The sequence below is a fragment of the Heptranchias perlo genome, chromosome 22 (genome assembly GCF_035084215.1).
Source record: "Heptranchias perlo isolate sHepPer1 chromosome 22, sHepPer1.hap1, whole genome shotgun sequence".
NCBI classification, from domain to species: Eukaryota; Metazoa; Chordata; class Chondrichthyes; order Hexanchiformes; family Hexanchidae; genus Heptranchias; species Heptranchias perlo.
In genome coordinates this window covers 5,780,538-5,798,746 of record NC_090346.1, presented here as the reverse complement: position 1 = coordinate 5,798,746, position 18,209 = coordinate 5,780,538, and the positions used below count along the sequence as shown (strand labels likewise).

Sequence of the window (18,209 nt, the reverse complement as noted above, 5' to 3'; positions counted from 1 at the left end):
GGGAGGCTGGGATGTGTGCTGGAAGCTCAGTCACACAGACTCAGATTGTACGACATCAGATTGTTCCTGTGGTTCAGATAGATCCCATGGCATTATTCGAAGAACAGGAAGGTCTCACAGTGTCCTATTCGCAACCCAGGGGTCTCACCATGGAAACTGAACACAATAAACCTGGTCATCCATGTGGGCTAGCACCAGAAAAAAGTAACCATGAAAACTGCAGGACCATCGTAAAAACACAACTGGGTCATTAATATCCTTCAGGGAGAATCTGACAGCCCTTCCTGTTCTGGTTAACACGTGACTCCAGTCCACACTATATCATTGACTCTAAATGCCCTTTGAAACGGCCTAGCAAGCCACTCAGTTGTACAAACAGTTGCTTGCAGTTCAAGAAGGCAGTTCACCACCACCCTCTCAGGGCAACTAGGGGTGGGCAATAAATGCCAGTCTTTCCAGTGTCACCCACATCCCGAGAACAATTAAAAAAAATCCAACACAAACGTCCAATCGCGTTTTGTGGGACCTTGCTGTGCGCAAAATTCACTGTATGCGAAGTGGGCCTGTACTAAATGGACTGTTCTAAAATTGCAGTGATTACTGAAACAATTAATGAGAGAAGAGTAAATATAAAACATTTATATGCTGGGGAGAATTTCTTACACACAGGGAGATAAAAAAAAATTGGAAAGAGAGAGAGAGAGAGAGAGAAAAGCTTCTCGTCCTTGACTTTAAATCAGCGGATACATTCAACGATCCCTCCGTGGGACAGCCTCCTGGGTGAACTCACATCCAGGGCCCTTCACACCAACATGTTGATATCCTGCTCAGCAAGTTCCAGCTTGTTGCAATTAGTTTTTTTTTCAGGCAACACATACGTCAGTTAGCTAACTAACATCCCAGAATATGTTTCAGGAATATGCTTTAACTCAAGAGCCGCTCCATGCTGTAGCAGAACAAGATCTAAAGACCCTCAGCAGAGACCCTGTACTGTCAGGCTCATCATCTGACTCAAAAAATCAGACTTCAGTGAGGTTCAATTTTCCCAGACGGGATTATCATTGGGGTTCAATTTTCCCAGATGGGATTATCATTGGGGTTCAATTTTCCCAGATGGGATTATCATTGGGGTTCAATTTTCCCAGATGGGATTATCAGTGAGGTTCAATTTTCCCAGACGGGATTATCATTGATGTTTGCCTTTGAGCTCTCTAAGTAATTTAAGGTTTTTAGTAAATCTGGGTGAAAACTGAAGGAAGATCCGAATGTTACGTTTTTGAATGAAAATCAGGGGCAAGTGCAGTTACTTATTCAGAGTATCCCTTTCACTGTAACTTCCCAATTCTATTTTGTTTAAATTAACAGAGTTTAGCAAAATATTATAAAAATAAACATGTTTAGAACTGAAATAAAATTACAATTTCATTCAAAAATAAATCTAACAAAATGAGTTAGTACAAGTGAGCAATATTGATGCTGATGTGATGACAAGCCGATAACCAAAAAATAAATCAAACCAGTAGTTTAAGAGACCACATTAATGTGATTCACCCCAGAGTCTGACCATCTCCAGTAGTCAGGTGCCTCCACTCAGACTGCCTCCATTAGGCTTTAATAGAAATTACAGGCTCTATTTGAATTTCAACTGGACAAGGATATTATTATAAAAGTGACCATGAAGATGTCGGATTGTCGTAAAATCTCAACTGCTTCATTAATGACCTTTAGGGAAGGAAACCTGCTGTCTTTACCAGGTCTGACCCATGTGTGACTCCAGTCCCACACCAAAGGGGTTGACTCTTAATTGCCCTCTGAAGTGGCCAGTCAGTTGTATCAAACAGGGACTGCAATGGTTCAAGAAGGCAGCTATGCCGATAGGGTTAGATGAAGTAGGGAGAGAGGAGGCTCCTGTGGAGCATAAACACTGGTATGGGCCTGTTGGGCCGAATGGCCTGCTTCTGTGCTGTACATTCTGTGTAATTCAATGTAAGGCCCATCACCATCTTCTCAGGGCAACTAGGGATGGACAATAAGTGCCCACATCCTGAGAATGGATTAAAAAAATCACTTTTGGAACTGTTTCAGACTTATTCCGATATACTCAAGTTCTGCAGTTTAAAAGTGGTCACTCTCTATGACCAGCCCAAATCCCATTGATTTAAATGGACACTTGTGGATGTTTACAGGGCTGCACCCAGCACAGGCACAGTGCAAGTCACAAGAATAATTGAATAGGACACAAAACACAGCTGCTGGTTTTGTAAATATGAGGCTATTAAAGTAGTGAGTTCCCCAACCTGCCAACAAATATCCTATCCTGTAATAACTGACTCATGTACTGCTGTTCTACACCCTCAGCCTGTGAGCTGTGAAGTCAACAGCATTTTTTAATGAGATGGGAAACATTTTGTATCAAAATATCCTCCTTCTGCATTGCCAGAAATGAGCTGTGGGCAGCAAATAAGCGAGGCCCTCTTAAAGGGGGAGGGGGGAAATTGTGCACATGATCTAGGCCGACACTCCAGTGCAGTATTGGGGGAGTGCTGCATTGTTGGAGGTCCTGTCCTTCCGATCGACGTACAAATTGAGGCTCAGTCTGGTGTTCAGGTAGACATGAAAGATCCCATGGCAATATTCAAAGAAAAGTAGGGGGTTCTCCCTACTCCTCTCTGAGGGTCCTGGCCAACATTCTGCCCTCAAACCACACCATAAAAAAAATATCAACCGATCATTCATCATACAGCTGTCTGTGGGATCTCCCTGTGCACAAAATGGCTGACGCGTCTGCCTACATAACAACAGTCACTGAATTTCAAAGCAGTTCAATGTGTATAATGTTTGCGGACGTATCCAGGAGGGGTGATAGGTACAATATAGATGCAAGTCCTTCTTTTCTTTCTTAAAGGGGTAAATCAATTGTAGTTTTTAGGTCACGACAGATTACTGTCCACTAGATAACAGGTGGTTCACTTGAAAAAGAAAATGCTTGAAATGAACAGTAGGTCAGTCAGCAGCTGAAGGAGAAATGACCATTTTCATTTCCTGTCTTTAGTTAAGATCTGCTGCATTCACAGTTTTTCGTTTTTTATCTTTACAATTTACTTCCTTGCATCGGAAAAGTCACGAACTACTTGCTGTGCACAGAGGCCTATGTTTCCGTAACTGTCCCAGTGACTTCTGGATGCCCAAAGCCACGGGACCACCGACAGCTTACTGTGAGATCTGTATGTGGCAACAGGGCACAGTGTGGGAGAGGGAGAGAGAGGGAGGGAGACAGGGAGAGGGAGTGAGGAAGGAAGCGAGGAAGGAAGGAAGGAAGAAAGAAAAAGAAAATGAATAAATAAATCAGGGAATCAGGATTTCGATTCTCGATTGATATTTAATGACCTCTGCTGGAAAGTGAATGTGCCTGAATTATAAGTTAAGAACAGCATCAGGCTCAGCTGCAATGCCACCCCCAGGTCGAATAGCATGCCAACACTTGGTGTCTATGCTTAAGACACAAAGAATCACCACTTAGGTGAGGTATAGGAGGGCTGTCTGGTTCATGGAGTCAAACCCCAGTATGAGTCAGCGTCTTCTGGAGAGGAGAGAAGAAAATTAGGGTAATGGGCGAGAGGGAAGTCCTACAGGAGTTTTGGGGAATATCAAGTGATCATTCATCTTATGCAAAAGATCTGATGTACATATAATGGAGGGGGGAAACACAGAGAGAGAATAGTACAGTTTTAGAATGTAATGGACAGGTTGATGTGCAGGTAACCACATTTCTCTTAAAGGAGTCATTCAAATTCAGTCAAGGGCTTCACATTACCAAAAACCTTTGGGTGAGATTTGTATCTTAGGCTTTGAACACATTCTCACCAAACACTCGCCCTAATTAAAGAGGTTTGTGTTGAACTATGACTTTGTAATTTAAGGGCAGATGTTCAACAATGGAAAAGTAGTGGCTGTTTTTATAAAAACAATGACTGCCGACTGAGAAGAGGACCCTAGCTTGAGGGTTGCACCAAGACACCATCACATGGGAGAGGTTTCAGACAAGCACGCAGACGAGCAAGATCAGAAGGCAATAGTTTGGGGCCTGCCACTGCTGAGGGGGATTCAAATTTCCAATTTAAAGACAAACAAGAGAGCTACAAAAGAATTGGAGGCTTCAAACTATATCTGCAGCGGCCAGATTGAGGTCCAGACTCCTCAAGGACACACAGCAAGTTACACTTTTCTGAAAATGATCTCATTTGTAGAGGCGTAACCACGTATAAAGAGTGGGGGGAACACATGAGGTCCAACTCCGGAGGGACAGAGTATAAGGGGACATAACCCATGCCAAAAAAGTGTATGCGTATTCTCATCCCCCCCACCAACAGTAGTTGTGCCCATGTCCATGTGTTCAGCATAAGGCTCGTTGGTCACCATTAGAGGAAAGGGGGGGTAAGCACTGGATGGACTGGCCAGGCCTGGGTGAGCAATAAAATCAATCCTCTTGCTTTAATTGGAGCGACAGGAATATAATTATTGACCCACGCAAATATGCAAACACCTACTCTTCATTAATGAGGCCGTTGTTTCCATGGTGACATTATCCAGTCTGGTGCTGAGGTTAGACCACAGGAAGATTTTACAAATGCTCACTGCAAGGGAGGTATGGGACAAACCCAGGTGTTCTGCCTACAGCTGCTACCATTGATCAGGCCCCGGCCGTTCTCATCGGCCGTGCCAGGACTGTCCTTTGTTCCGCATGCTTTCCAGATGTATGTCTTTGTCACCTCTCGCTGTTCGGTCGGAGGGCAGCAGTTGCTTGTCACCTGGCAACGTTCTCCTCCAGCTGCCTCAAGAGCACTTGGTTCTGGCAGTGCTAGAACCAGTTGGCAGTCAGCTTTCAGCCCTCCGGAGCTAAGTCAGCCTTCCTCTGTAAGCTACGTCAAACGCACATTAATAGTCCTGCGGCTGTTCTTTTCCTTGAGATTATGAGCCACGAGGAAGACGGTCATTCCCATTGGATCAGATTCGGTCGCATGCAATTACCTCATGAGGTAATTGTGTGACCTCAATAAGGAGTCACGAAATCTCCAAAGAGGTGATAAAGTTCCTGTGGTGACTGCATAACCCTCATTTTCCATTGCCAAGCAAACCTGTTAACTTGTTTTTTTAAAATTTGTAACAGAAGTTACACACAGGAACAACTCCCAGTCAGGACAAGCTGCATTAGGTGCTGTCCTTACAGGGCATGTTTGGTGCTGTGCGAAGATTTCACTACACCAGTGCCAAAAGAGGATGATAACACTGCTAGTGCTGGCGTGATTGTTTCTAATTATCACCCCTCCCACTCCTCTCCCAATGCCCCTGATTCGCTCACTAGGGCAAGCTCCCATGAGTGATGGTTGCCCTTGGTATCTCACCTAAGTGGGACTTATTCATGTGTGAGCCTTACCTGACTGTGAATAACACAGGCAAACTCAACCATCCACCCTGACAGTGCCTACACAAACGGAGTTCCATTACAGATCACTGTACAAGTGAACGTGGCTAATTTTACTTTTCATAACCCAGGGATACTGTGGTCAACTACTGCGGTTCAAGACGGCTCACCACCACCTTCTCAAGGGCAATTAGGGATGGGCAAGAAATGCTGGCCTCTCCAGCGACGCCCACACTCAATGAACGAATAAAAAAAAAACCACTGCCCAGACTGAGATCAGCTAACTCAGGCCAAGCCCTGGAGCTTCCTGCTCTGTATGACGAAGAGGAGACAGAGAATTTCGCCTGGGAGTTATCAGGGGTGAAATACATCTCGGGCGATAGCAAATCGGCAGCCCGTTTTACACTGCACTCATTTTGCTTTTTCCTTTGACTTCAGTGGAAAAGAAAATCAGGCAAATCAGGCAGAGTGACCAATTCACTATCGCCAGTTTTGCATTACCGCTCTAGTCTGATTTCACCCTCACTGGGTGGGCCTGGTCTGTCAGTGACAGCGAGACACCACCTGTCTTGTTTGACTTTATTCTGACCACATTTTAAATCCAGCGATACGTAGGCTGACTTTCTACTCATTAAAAAGAGTAGTCTGTAAGTGATCACAGTGCCTCTGGGGAAAACAGGACACGTCCTGGAAATAAAGGGCATATGCCAACGCTCATTGCATCTCACCCCCTCCCTTGTGCCTGTTCACAGGTGCTGGTAGCAGTGGCCCCACCTGCAAAAAAAGTCAAGAGATCTGCAGGGCTAAGAACGGTGTGTTTGGCTCACTCACGGGCTAAATCTCACTCAGCGATGACAGATCAAGTTGACCAAGGGTGCTGCTCCCGATAGGTCCTCTGGTGAGGGTGTGCTGTGGGTTCTTCGACCCATAAGAAAATGCTGCACAACTCAGGGGGTTTGATGACTTCTACTCTGAGCTTGGCTTCCAAGTCAGGAGGTGATGTGTTTGTGTGTGCCGGGTACCGCAGCCACACGCCTGCCCACCACGGCTTGCTGCAAGAAGATCTTCTGGCAGAAGCAGCCCTGTGGTGGTGACCAACTGACCAGCGTCCCCAGGTAAAGGAAGCAAGTTTAAAAAATACAGAACGTCCTTCTAACAAGAACAACTTGCGTTTATATAGCGCCTTTAACATCGTAAAACGTCCCAAGGTGCTTTGCGTGGTCAATGTCAAACAAAATTTGACACCGAGCCACACACGGAGATCTGCAGGGCTAAGAACGGTGACCAAATGCTTGGTCAAAGAGACAGGTTTTAAGAACCATCTTAAAGAGGAGAGAGAGGTAGCGAGGTTTAGAGAGCGAATTCCAGAACTTAGGGCCTAGGCAGCTGAAGGCAACGGTGGAGCAAAAGAAATCGGGGATACGCAAGAGACCAGAATTGGAGGAGTGCAGAGACCTCGGAGAGTTGTGGTGCTGGAGGAGGTTATGATTTAATATTTAAGGTTTAACGCTTATGATGTTATCCACCTCTGAATTACTATTGATAGGCCTTACCCTTTCTTCCACGATAACAGACTTGAGAACATTTTCCAGCCTTTGCTCATGGTTTTTCACACATGGTTTCGAGCTTTTGATGCTTTCACTCGGTTTATTTTTGACTTCCACGGCTTCCTGTAAACAGAAAATAAAAAAAATCTTAGGACGAAGTAACATTTTCAGAACTCCGCTCCCCCCGCCCCCCCACAGCCTTTCCCAGTTCTGTAGCGTTCAAAAATTAACAGGACCGAGAGGAACGACTAAAGGCGGCAAGCTCATGAATGTGGTGGCTGAAGGTTTAACAATAATGAAAAACATGCATTTATTTAGTGTCTTTAATATAGAAAAACATCCCAAGGTACTTCATAGAGGCACGGGAAAACTGGACATCTAGCTGAACATTTGAGATCAGGAGTGGTGACCATTTGGTCAAGCAATTGGGTGTTAAGGAGGAGAGGGAAGTGGAGAGACGGAGGGAGTTCCAGAGAGCGAGCTCTAAGCGATTGAAAACAGGCCGCTAATGGTAGAGCAAGGGAGGGGGACACACAGGAGGCTGGAGTCAGGGGAGCTGTGGGGCTGGAGGAGGTTACAGAAAGAGAGGGAAGAGGCCTCAAAGGGACTGAAATACAAGGATGAGAATTTAAAATTTGAGGCACTAGGGGAAAGGGATAGGGCACAAACAGCAGTTTTGGATGAGCTGAAGTCTGAAGAGTGGAGGCTGGGAGGTTGGCAGGGAGACCATTGAAGTACTCGAGTGGCAGATTGGCTCGGTAAGGGTGGAGGGCGGGTGGTGTTAGAGTTCAGTGATCTGTGTAATGGAGAGGATATTAGGTTTCTAAACTCAGGTCAGGATCGAACAGGGTGCTTAGGTATGAACAGTAGCCAGGGAGGGGGAAGGAATCAGTGTCGAGGGAGCAGAGTTTGTGGTTGGGGCTGAAGATAAATGCTTCGATCGTCTCAATGTTTAGCTGGAATTGTTTACCCTGTGGTATATGTGTATACTTTATCATGGTGACAATTGGTGGCTAATTGACGGGACTTGTTTTTCCCACATCACACAAACAAGGATCCTTCAGGGAATTACATTTCACCTTCTCTCATCTAACTCTGAATCCACACTTTGTGGCTTTAGGTATGGATCTCTAAAGGCTTCATTAATCAGACACAGCACATCCTGGGAGACAACTGCCATAAGTCACGAAAGAATTATGTGCTGCAAAGAAGGTGGCCCCTCAACCTGACAATTAACCTAGAGCTCCACAACGTTAGCAAAATAAATGCCGACTTAAATATTTTTTTCCAAGTGTAATAAAAATAAAGCCAATGTAAGAATGTACAAACCACCATTTTATTTTCAACGTCAATTAATTTCCTCCAAAGAGAGATCTCTCTGCTGGACATAAACTGCGCCAACACTTGGATTCACCAAGTTCCACCTTTATCTCCTATTTATTCTGATTACCGTTACCCTCTTAAACTCCCACACAGCCTCTTTGATTAGGCAGGCAGGGCAGTGAAGATGACAGAATCTTCCATAATTGCCTCCAATGTACCGCAAGGTTATAAAGAAAGCACTTTGAGTAAGGCGTGATATCAATACAGCTTTTTAGGTTACAAATAATTGACAATACATAGTCTTTTTTTGGATCAATTTAGACCGTCATTAGAAGCTCAGCTTGAGGAGTTGTTAATTGATCCCCTTTCATGTTAAACATCAACTGACACAGTCATTAATACAGGATTGCTTCATTTCAAACGCATCTGTTAATTCAGCCCACTCCTGTTGTCAACTGGCTGGTTTATGACTGTTCCGGGTTTTTGAAATTGCCAGTCAGTTATTTTTTTTGTAGTGAATCCGATTCACCGTGTTAAACTGTAGATATTCACAGCAATGTATAATTGAGAATTTTAAAAGAAGTTCTGAATTGAACATCAAGTGATGGCATTTAATAAACCAAAGGATATCGAGTCTGTTGTAACTAAATGGCAATTTCAAAAACCTGGATTAACTGGCCAGGTGGTAACTGGACACTTTGGCTGGCTTGGTACGGTTCCCAGTCAGTGCCCATGACGCCATCATCAGCATCAAACCCCCGCAACTCTCCCCTCCCCAAGCTATGATACAGACAGAAATAATAAAAGCAGCATTAAAGAGAAAATGAATTCTTCCTATATGATTCCTAACAGGGTTACAGATGGGGACGCTCCCTCTTTTAAACCACTGCCTCAGCCTTATCTTTACATGCGGTAAAAAAATAAGTTCTATGGTCATGGTTGCAAATTTGTGCCTTAGATATTCTCTTGGGTTAGCGTCACCAGTCTCCTGTCAGCCGATCCATGTTCCTCACGTCAGGAGTTTACTTTCCCTGCCCAATGTCTAGAGCTACGATAGCATAATTGGGGGTGGAGGTGTAAGAAGACCCCCTTGATATCTGAACTGGATATTGTAGTCCTCACCTACACTTCTCCAATCTCCCTGATTAGCCCTTTGACGAGACAAGGCCAGATTATGGATCATTAAGCTTCAAAAAGTTAGTATGCAGGTGATCAAGAAGGCCAACGGAATGTTGGCTTTTATTGCTGGGGGATAGAATATAAAAACAGGGAGGTATTGCTGCAGTTATATAAGGTATTGGTGAGACCGCACCTGGAATACTGCATACAGTTTTGGTCTCCATACTTAAGAAAAGACATACTTGCTCTCGAGGCAGTACAAAGAAGGTTCACTCGGTTAATCCCGGGGATGAGGGGGCGGACATATGAGGAGAGGTTGTGTAGATTGGGACTCTACTCATTGGAGTTCAGAAGAATGAGAGGCGATCTTATTGAAACATATAAGATTGTGAAGGGGCTTGATCGGGTGGATGCGGTAAGGATGTTCCCAAGGATGGGTGAAACTAGAACGAGGGGGCATAATCTTAGAATAAGGGGCTGCTCTTTCAAAACTGAGATGAGGAGAAACTTCTTCACTCAGAGGGTAGTAGGTCTGTGGAATTTGCTGCCCCAGGAAGCTGTGGAAGCTACATCATCAAATAAATCTAAAACAGAAATAGACAGTTTCCTAGAAGTAAAGGGAATTAGGGGTTACGGGGAGTGGGCAGGAAATTGGACATGAATTTAGATTTGAGGTTAGGATCAGATCAGCCATGATCTTATTGAATGGCGGAGCAGGCTCGAGGGGCCGATTGGCCTACTCCTGCTCCTATTTCTTATGTTCTTATAGCTTACTGTCGGTAAGTGAACATACAGAGTAATAATTATAGCAAATCTCAATTTTTAATACAACTTAACTTCGGTCCCTCCTCGTGATAAAAATATGCCACAATGCACCAGTTCGCTGTCCATGTAACACTTTTTTATAGTCGGTCCTGTCGCTGAATTAGAACAAGATAAGCTCTGGATCTGGTCAGCTCCCTTCTTAAGGTAGACTGGCTTAGGCCTCACCTGCCTCTCTCCGAAGATCTTACCAACTGACGATGAATATACGCTTATTTGTGGAGCAGGTGGTGAATGCACAACTTAAAAATCCCTTCCCTGTCCAGGGTTGGCCATTGGTGCTGCCAATGAAACCAGCTATTCTACCCGAGTGCAGGCTCCCTAAAACTTAACTCCTGCTCTTTAGGGCTTATCCCAACATAATGAGCCGGGATGGGACCCAGGAAAGCCTCAGCAACTCTCATTGTTTCATCGGAAAATAGGCCACACTCCATCTGGCTCGAATATACAGCAATCCTTCTGGCTGTACAGTGGATTTTAAATCTTTGTGAACTCACTTTAACTTAAAATGTAACACTTTAAAATAAATCATGCCCAAATCAGACTATGGCAAAATGGCCAAAATCCCTAAATGTGCCAGTCATTTATTACCTATGTCATGCATGGTGTAGAACTATAACTCTACATTATAAATACATTCACTAACAGTCTCACTGATGGCTTTTGAGTACAATATCATTGAAATGGAAACTAGATAAGTATTGGGTAAGGAGGAATATAAAAGGACACAGGCCCAATGGGCCAAATGGCCTCCTTCTGTGCTGTATGATTGTAGGACAAGGGGAAACAGCAGGGAAATTGGAGATAGGTCGTTGAAGAGCGAGCAATGGGGCATAGAATCATAGAAATTTACAGCACAGAAGGCGGCCATTCGGCCCATTGTGCCTGTGCCGGCCGAAAAAGAGCTATTCAGCCTAATCCCACTTTCCAGCTCTTGCTCCATAGCCTTGTAGGTTACAGCACTTCAAGTGCATATCCAGGTACTTTTTAAATGAGTTGAGGGTTTCTGCCTCTACCACTCTTTCAGGCAGTGAGTTCTAGATCCCCACCACCCTCTGGGTGAAAAACTTCTCCTCAGCTCCCCTCTAATCCTTCTACCAATGACTTTAAATCTATGCCCCCTGGTTATTGACCTCTCTGCTAAGGGAAATAGGTCCTTCCTATCCATTTTATCTAGGCCCCTCATAATTTTATACACCTCAATTAAATCTTCCCTCAGCCTCCTCTGTTCCAAAGAAACCAACTCCAGCCTATCCAATCTTTCATCATAGCTAAAATTCTCCAGTCCTGGCAATATCCTCATAAATCTCCTCTGTACCCTCTCTCGCAATCACATCTTTCCTGTAACATGGTGACCAGAACTGTACGCAGTCCTCAAGCTGTGGCCTAACTAATGTTTTTTACAGTTCTAGCATAATCTCTCTAATTGGGTCGATCATCATTCTGTGCTGTAAATTCTATGGTTTCTTGAGAACCCCAAGTTTGTAAAAGGTACATCATGCAAATGCCTTTTTATTCTGACGGCTGTGGATTTACCGGGAACAGGATTAGTGCTGCACAAACTAATCACACCAGTATCCCGAGCCGGTCGTACGTTGCTGGATAAGCATTTTCTGATGTGCAAAGCAGAGTCAAAACGGGCAGGGCACATCAGCTGATCCCAGACGCTGCTGGGATTTAATTGCCACACACAGCCACACAAAGATGTACAGAACAGGGATTATTAACCCCTTGAGTGCTGCACTGCCTCTCAGAATGCGCTGGCTCTCCATTGAAATAGAAGTGTAAAACTGTAACTGGACCATCCTTTAAAAAGCAAGGCAGAGGAGGCAAAGTCTGGGGATACAGACTGCAGCTGCCAGGGAGATGACTCCACTCCACAAACTCGTTACCTGAAGATCTGATGGGGCCTATTATAAAACACCTGCCAGTGGCCTAGCTGGGCGAGCTCAGTGTGGTACTGAGCCACAGAGATCGGAAAATCCCAGTCTTGGGATTGAATCCTGGGATGAGAGGGTTGTTCCATGAGGAGAGATTGAGGAGAATGGGCCTATACTCTCTGGAGTTTAGAAGAACGAGAGGTGATCTCATTGACAATTATGAAATTGTTAGAGGGGTTTGACAGGGTAGATGCTGAGAGGCTGTTTCCCCTGGCTGGAGAGTCCAGAACTAGAGGGCATAGTCTCAGGATAAGGGGTCGGCCATTTAGGACTGCAATAAGGAAAAATTTCTTCACTCAGAGGGTTGTGAATATTTGGAATTCTCTACCCAGAGGCTGTGGATGCTCAGTCGTTGAGTATATTCAAGGCTGAGATCAATTGATTTTTGGACACTAAGGGAATCAAGGGATATGGGGATCGGGCAGGAAAGTGGAGTTGAGGTCAAAGATCAGCCATGATCTGATTGAATGGCGGAGCAGGCTCGAGGGGTCATATGGCCTACTCCTGCTCCTATCTCTTATGTCTTGATCCCTGGCCTGTGCCAAGTTAATGGATCTCAGCTGGAGGGGGTGGGGAAGTGATTGATGTTTGAGGAGCATCAGTGCTTCTTGTGAGGAAAAACCAGATTGCCATTAAGTGAGCCTGGCTGGAAAATGCCTGTGTGTGGACACTGGACCGGGTTCGACTGTGATGCCCCCCATGTTTGAATAGCCTGATGTCACAAGGCTTGCAAAGGATGGCCAGTTGGGGTTTTCTGAGGGAACCAACGGAACTGCACCCCAGCCAGGAGTCAACACCTCGAGGAGAGGGAAAGAGAAATAAAGATGGATTTCTTTTCTCTATTGCGTGCAGCAGGGAGCCTAACCAGTTTTCTCTGTATCGGTGCTATCACCCTGGTTTCCCACCGGGGCAGCTAACATGGAACAGATACAGAAATTAAATTCAGGCAGGGCATCGTTTAACAGTCATCTATCCAGAGGGATGGGGCAAAGTGCAGCCCAGCCCTGGTCTGGTGGCATCAATCTGTCTGGGTCTTGTGACAGTATGAAACCATACTTTAAATTAGACATAAAGCTCAATTTTCTTTTAATGTTCAGTGTTCTACACGGCAAAATAGTTAAACCCAAGTACATCATTATACAACTGACATCAGAGAGGTCTTTAAAGTTATGAAGGGGTTTGATAGGCGTAGAGAAGATGCTTCCACTTGTGGGGGAGTTCAAAACTAGGGGTCATAAATACAAGATAGTCAGTAATAAATCTAATATAAACTTCTTTGTCTAGAGAGGGGTTAGAATGTAGAACTCGCTATCACAAGGAGTAGTTGAGGTGAATAGCACGATGCATTTAAGGGGAAGCTAGATAAGTACATGAGAGAGAAAGGAATAGAAGGATATCCTGATAGGGTGAGATGAAATGGGTGGGAGCATAAACGCCGGCATGGACCTGTTGGGCCGAATGGCCTATTTCTGTGCCGTAAATTCTATGTGAAGCCGATCTGTACAATGGGATGTCCTCCTCTATGCCTGGAGTTCACACTATGGTCCCTCGTTCGACATGCTGGCAGCAGCACTCTCAGCACCTTTTACCTTCTTGCCCGTGTTGCGTGCGTTTAGCAAGGCTTCCGTGCGCCTCATCTTTTCCAGCTCAATCTCTCTGGCGATGAGCTGCTTGGCCTGGTAGGTCATCGGCCTCCGGGCAGGGAGGTCAGGAAACCGGCAAACATCTTCCAAGTTACTGGGGGTGGGGGGGAAGAAAGAGAGATCAAGTTAATGCCATGGTCAGTACAGGCAGTGAAAAACCCTTGGTGTAATGAGGCAGTTCAAATTATTTATCTTGTCACAGGTACATTCTGTGCATCATCTGTTATTATGGCTCAATTGTTTGGGCTCCCATTTTATGTTGGATGAAACTGAGCCCAACAACAGTGGGGTTGCACAAAATACGTCAAGAAATTAGACTTCCCATTGATACTGGAAATATTAAAAGTCAGCCGATCAGCATCACTGAATGACATTAAATGGTGCATTTATTCTGCAGCTATTAGTTTGACACTGGGTTAAAACTTATGGCTACAGCTTCCCGAGACCCACTGACGCGACCTCGCACGCAGTGAGCATCTTATCAGAACATCGTGGGTTCGCTGTCTGCAGTTATCTGACAATTAATATCGATGGACGGAAAACCACGGGCAAAGCCCCCAAAGATTTTCTGATAAGTTGCAAGCTGTGTGCATGGCCCTGGGGGAGGAGAGGAAGGGTACGGAAAGTTCCAGTCAACACTTTTAAAGGTGGCTTTGCACCGCTTGCCAAAAATTGGAACTGCCCTCAGCTGTGTGACGCCATCCCACAGTTATCCTACACCTTGTGAGTCGATGTGATGTGATAATGGTGTAATGTTGAAGGTGCGGTCTAACTGGCCCATCAGTTCAGTGTCGTAGGTCGAGCATAATCAAACTCAGCCACAGTGTCCTGTAGGCCTGTAACTTCTATGGTACTGGTCCAGATTGCTCACACAGGGGTCAGTTCTACCTGTCAGCCCTTCTTGAACCCTTTTGGGGCACAGTTTTGACTTTATTCAGAGAATGTCAGAAAAGCTCTTTAACAAAATTAGATTTTAAATTTTAGGTTCCAAGTCAAATACCAGAGAAAGAAAGAACTTGCATTTATAGAGCACCTTTCACAACCTCAGGGCATCCCAAAACACTTTACAGCCAATGAAGTACCTTTGAAGTGTATTCACTGTTGTAATGCAGGAAACACAACAACCAATTTGCATACAGCAAGGTCCCACAAAGAGCAATGAGGTAAATGACCAGATCACCTGTTTTTTAGGTGTTGCTTGAGGGGTGAATGTTGGCCAGGACACCAGGGAGAATTCCCCTGCTCTACTTCAAGTGCCATGGGATCTTTTACATCATTGAGGGGGCAGACGGGGCCTCGGTTTAATGTCTCATCCGAAAGACGGGGTCATGCTTATAACATAGACGGTCAAAAGCAGCAAGCTGTGTCTGTCTCAGGATACAGCCAAGTGGCAATTATGTGGTCATCTCTGCCAACCTTTTCTCCTCTCTCTTTTGGCTGGTTGTAGAGTTGGCGAGTGCCTCCTCTCAAGTTACGGAGATAAACATTCAGAGCAATAGTGAAAACCATCTAAAATCTAAAGGGGCTATATTTTTAATAGTGGACTCTGTTAATATGGGCATAGCACCAAAGCAGTCACATGCTGTCCCTCATCAGAGAGAGAGGCAAAATGAGAAAAATCCTGGGATTTACCAGCAGTGTCCACAGACAGGCGAGATCAGAGAATCAGTAGGTCGGTCTCCTTAATTGTGGTCTACAGCATTCAAAAAGCTTGGTTTATTTTTTCCTTCCCTCGCCCAGGGGCACAAAGATTAATTGTAATACACGCGAGTTTGGAGATTAAGGGGTGATCTAATTGAGGTGTTTAAGATGATTAAAGGTGTAGATAGAGTTATTTCCTCTGGTGGGGAGTCCAGAACAACGGGCTTAACCTTAAAATTAGAGTGCAGGGCCATTCAGGGGTGATGTCAGGAATCACTTCTTCACACAAAGGGGAGTGGAAACCTGGAACTCTCTCCCCCAGAAAGCTGTTGAGGCTGGGGGTCAATTGAAAATTTCAAAACTGAGATTGATTGTTTTTTGTTATGCAAGGGTATTAAGGGTTACAGAACCAAGGCGGGTAGATGGAGTTATGATACAAATCAGCCATGATCTAACTGAATGGCAACACAGGCTCGAGGGGTTGAATGGCCTGTTCCTACATTTCTAGCCCCAACTAGGCTAGCTCGGCTGAGATAAATGGAGCGGAGATTTCAAATCTCGATCACCACAAAATAGAATTTCCCATCAACGCTCAAGACTGTTTGCTCACACAAACTTCTCACTGCCTGACACAGAACCTGCATAGGGCTTTCTTGCTAATGTAGAATGCATTAAAAAGTACACACACATCTCTAGCAGGCTTTTTGTATGGCGTCCAAAGGCACCATTATAAAAGCGGCTGACTGCATTTGCCTCATCCTTACCCAGTGCGCTGAGTGTAGTTAATCACTGCTTAATTTCACAAACATTCCTGCCTTCCACAGTGGCACACACTTATAAAATGGTAGTTTTTTTAAAAAAGGTTTATAAAGTGCTCTTTATAAAAGAGAAACTGTTTCCACTGGCAGGAGGGTCGGTAACCAAAGGACACAGATTTAAGATAATTGGCAAAAGAACCAGAGGGGAGATGAGGAGAATTTTTTTTTTTTAAACGCAGCAAGTTGTTCTGATCTGGAATTCACTGCCTGATAGGGCGGTGGAAGCAGATTCAATAGTAACTTTCAAAAGGGAATTGGATAAATACTTGAAAAGGAAAAAATTGCAGGGGAGTGGGACTAATTGGATAGCTCTTTCAAAGAGCCAGCACAGGCACGATGGGCCGAATGGCCTCCGGTGCAATAAGATTCTATGATTCTATGATATTGGAGGGAATCTGATGCCTGTGTAACTGCACCCCAGCATAAAGTCAGCTTGCTGATTGATCTCCATTGGTTCCTGCCTCCTAATGCACTGAATTCAAAATCTTTGTCCCTGTTCATAAATCCCCCTAAGGCCTTGCCCCACCCTCCTCCTATGTCCCAGCCCATGTCACGGGATCCTACACTCTGACTTCCTGTGCATTCCTCTTTCCAGACATTCCACACTCAGTGGCAGAGTTTTGAGCCATCTCGATCCTATCCTCTAAAACTCCCTTCCTTAACCTCTTCACGTTGCTACTTCTCTTGCATCGAATTTATAGCACAGAACCAGGCCATTCGGCCCAACTGGTCTATGCTGGTGTTTATGCTTCACACGAATTTCCTCCTACCCCTCTTCATCTAACCCTATCAACACACCCTCTATTCCTTTCTCTCTCATGTATTAATCTAGCTTCCCCTTAAATGCATCTATGTTATTTGCTTCAACTACTCCAGAGTTCCACATTCTTACCACTCTTTGGGTAAAGAAGTTTCTCCTGAATTCCCCATTGGATTTATTAGCGACTCTTTTATATTTATGACCTCTAGTTTTGGACTCACCACCTTTAAAAGCCTTGTCTTTTCAATGGAGCATTTGGTCAACTCTCCCAATTCTTCTATCAACACTCTGTCCGTTCTCTCCTACTTGAATCCCCTCAGGACAGTTTATTACATTAAAGGCACTAACGCAAGATCTTACTGTTAATGCAGGGCTATCTTCCAGAAATGGTGACTGGAAAAATAAACCAGAGCGTGGGGCTGGTGGCAGAACAGACGAGCATTAGAGCTGCCGGGAAGTATCAATTTAGAATCCAGTGTTCATTATGGCCAGTATTAAGTTACAATCACGTCTGGCCAGCACTGGAACAAATGATGACCACCACTGTCTAAATTGAAAATAAGAAATATTAGGACTGAGTAAAAGGCATCTGGCCCACCAAAGCTCAAAGGGCTTCTTTAGATGAAGAGGGGTGGGAGGAAGCTTGCGCAGAGCACAAACGCCAGCATGGACCAGTCGGGCCGAACGGCCTGTTTCTGTGCTGTGCATTCTATGTAATTCTATACTCTAGGTATTTTTGCCTTCTGTGCTTCAGGCTAATTTTGTAGGTAAACCCTAGCTCTCTCTGTCCCAGAGAGTGTTTTCGCTTGTCCAGATATCTAAGTAAATTCGTAAAGTGCCCAGGGAACAAACAGAGAACCCTCTTCTGTTTATTTCAGTTACTGATCTGAAAATGTTTTCTATCGCTATCCATGTTCGCACCAGAATTTGATATTTAAGGCCACTGGACTAACTGGTCCCAAAGTTTGCACAGGTATTGGGCGTATTGTAGAAAATTGTTACCTCACGTTACACATCTTCACTTTTTGCACAGACTGCACTACATGTAATGCCCAGTCAAAATCGCAGCTCCACTGTGGATTGATAGCAGGCAGACAGCATGCTTCCAGGCCTCTGCTAGTGCCCTCTTTATTGGTCCAGTAGGGGGTGTGCAAGAGCCCACTGCCCTTGGATA

General features: G+C 44.8%; 1 protein-coding gene across 3 annotated transcripts in view; it reads right to left on the bottom strand.

The window, feature by feature from the left end:
- Window positions 1-18,209, bottom strand: part of chtf18 (CTF18, chromosome transmission fidelity factor 18 homolog (S. cerevisiae)) — a 97,466-nt gene that overhangs the window by 6,392 nt on the left and 72,865 nt on the right. For all 3 annotated transcript variants that reach the window (XM_068002852.1, XM_068002853.1, XM_068002854.1), the window contains exons 19-20: window positions 13,763-13,910; window positions 6,976-7,092 (exon numbers count right to left, since the gene is read on the bottom strand). In XM_068002852.1, coding sequence (XP_067858953.1) covers window positions 6,976-7,092; window positions 13,763-13,910 — 265 coding nt within the window. The remainder of the gene's footprint in view (window positions 1-6,975; window positions 7,093-13,762; window positions 13,911-18,209) is intronic.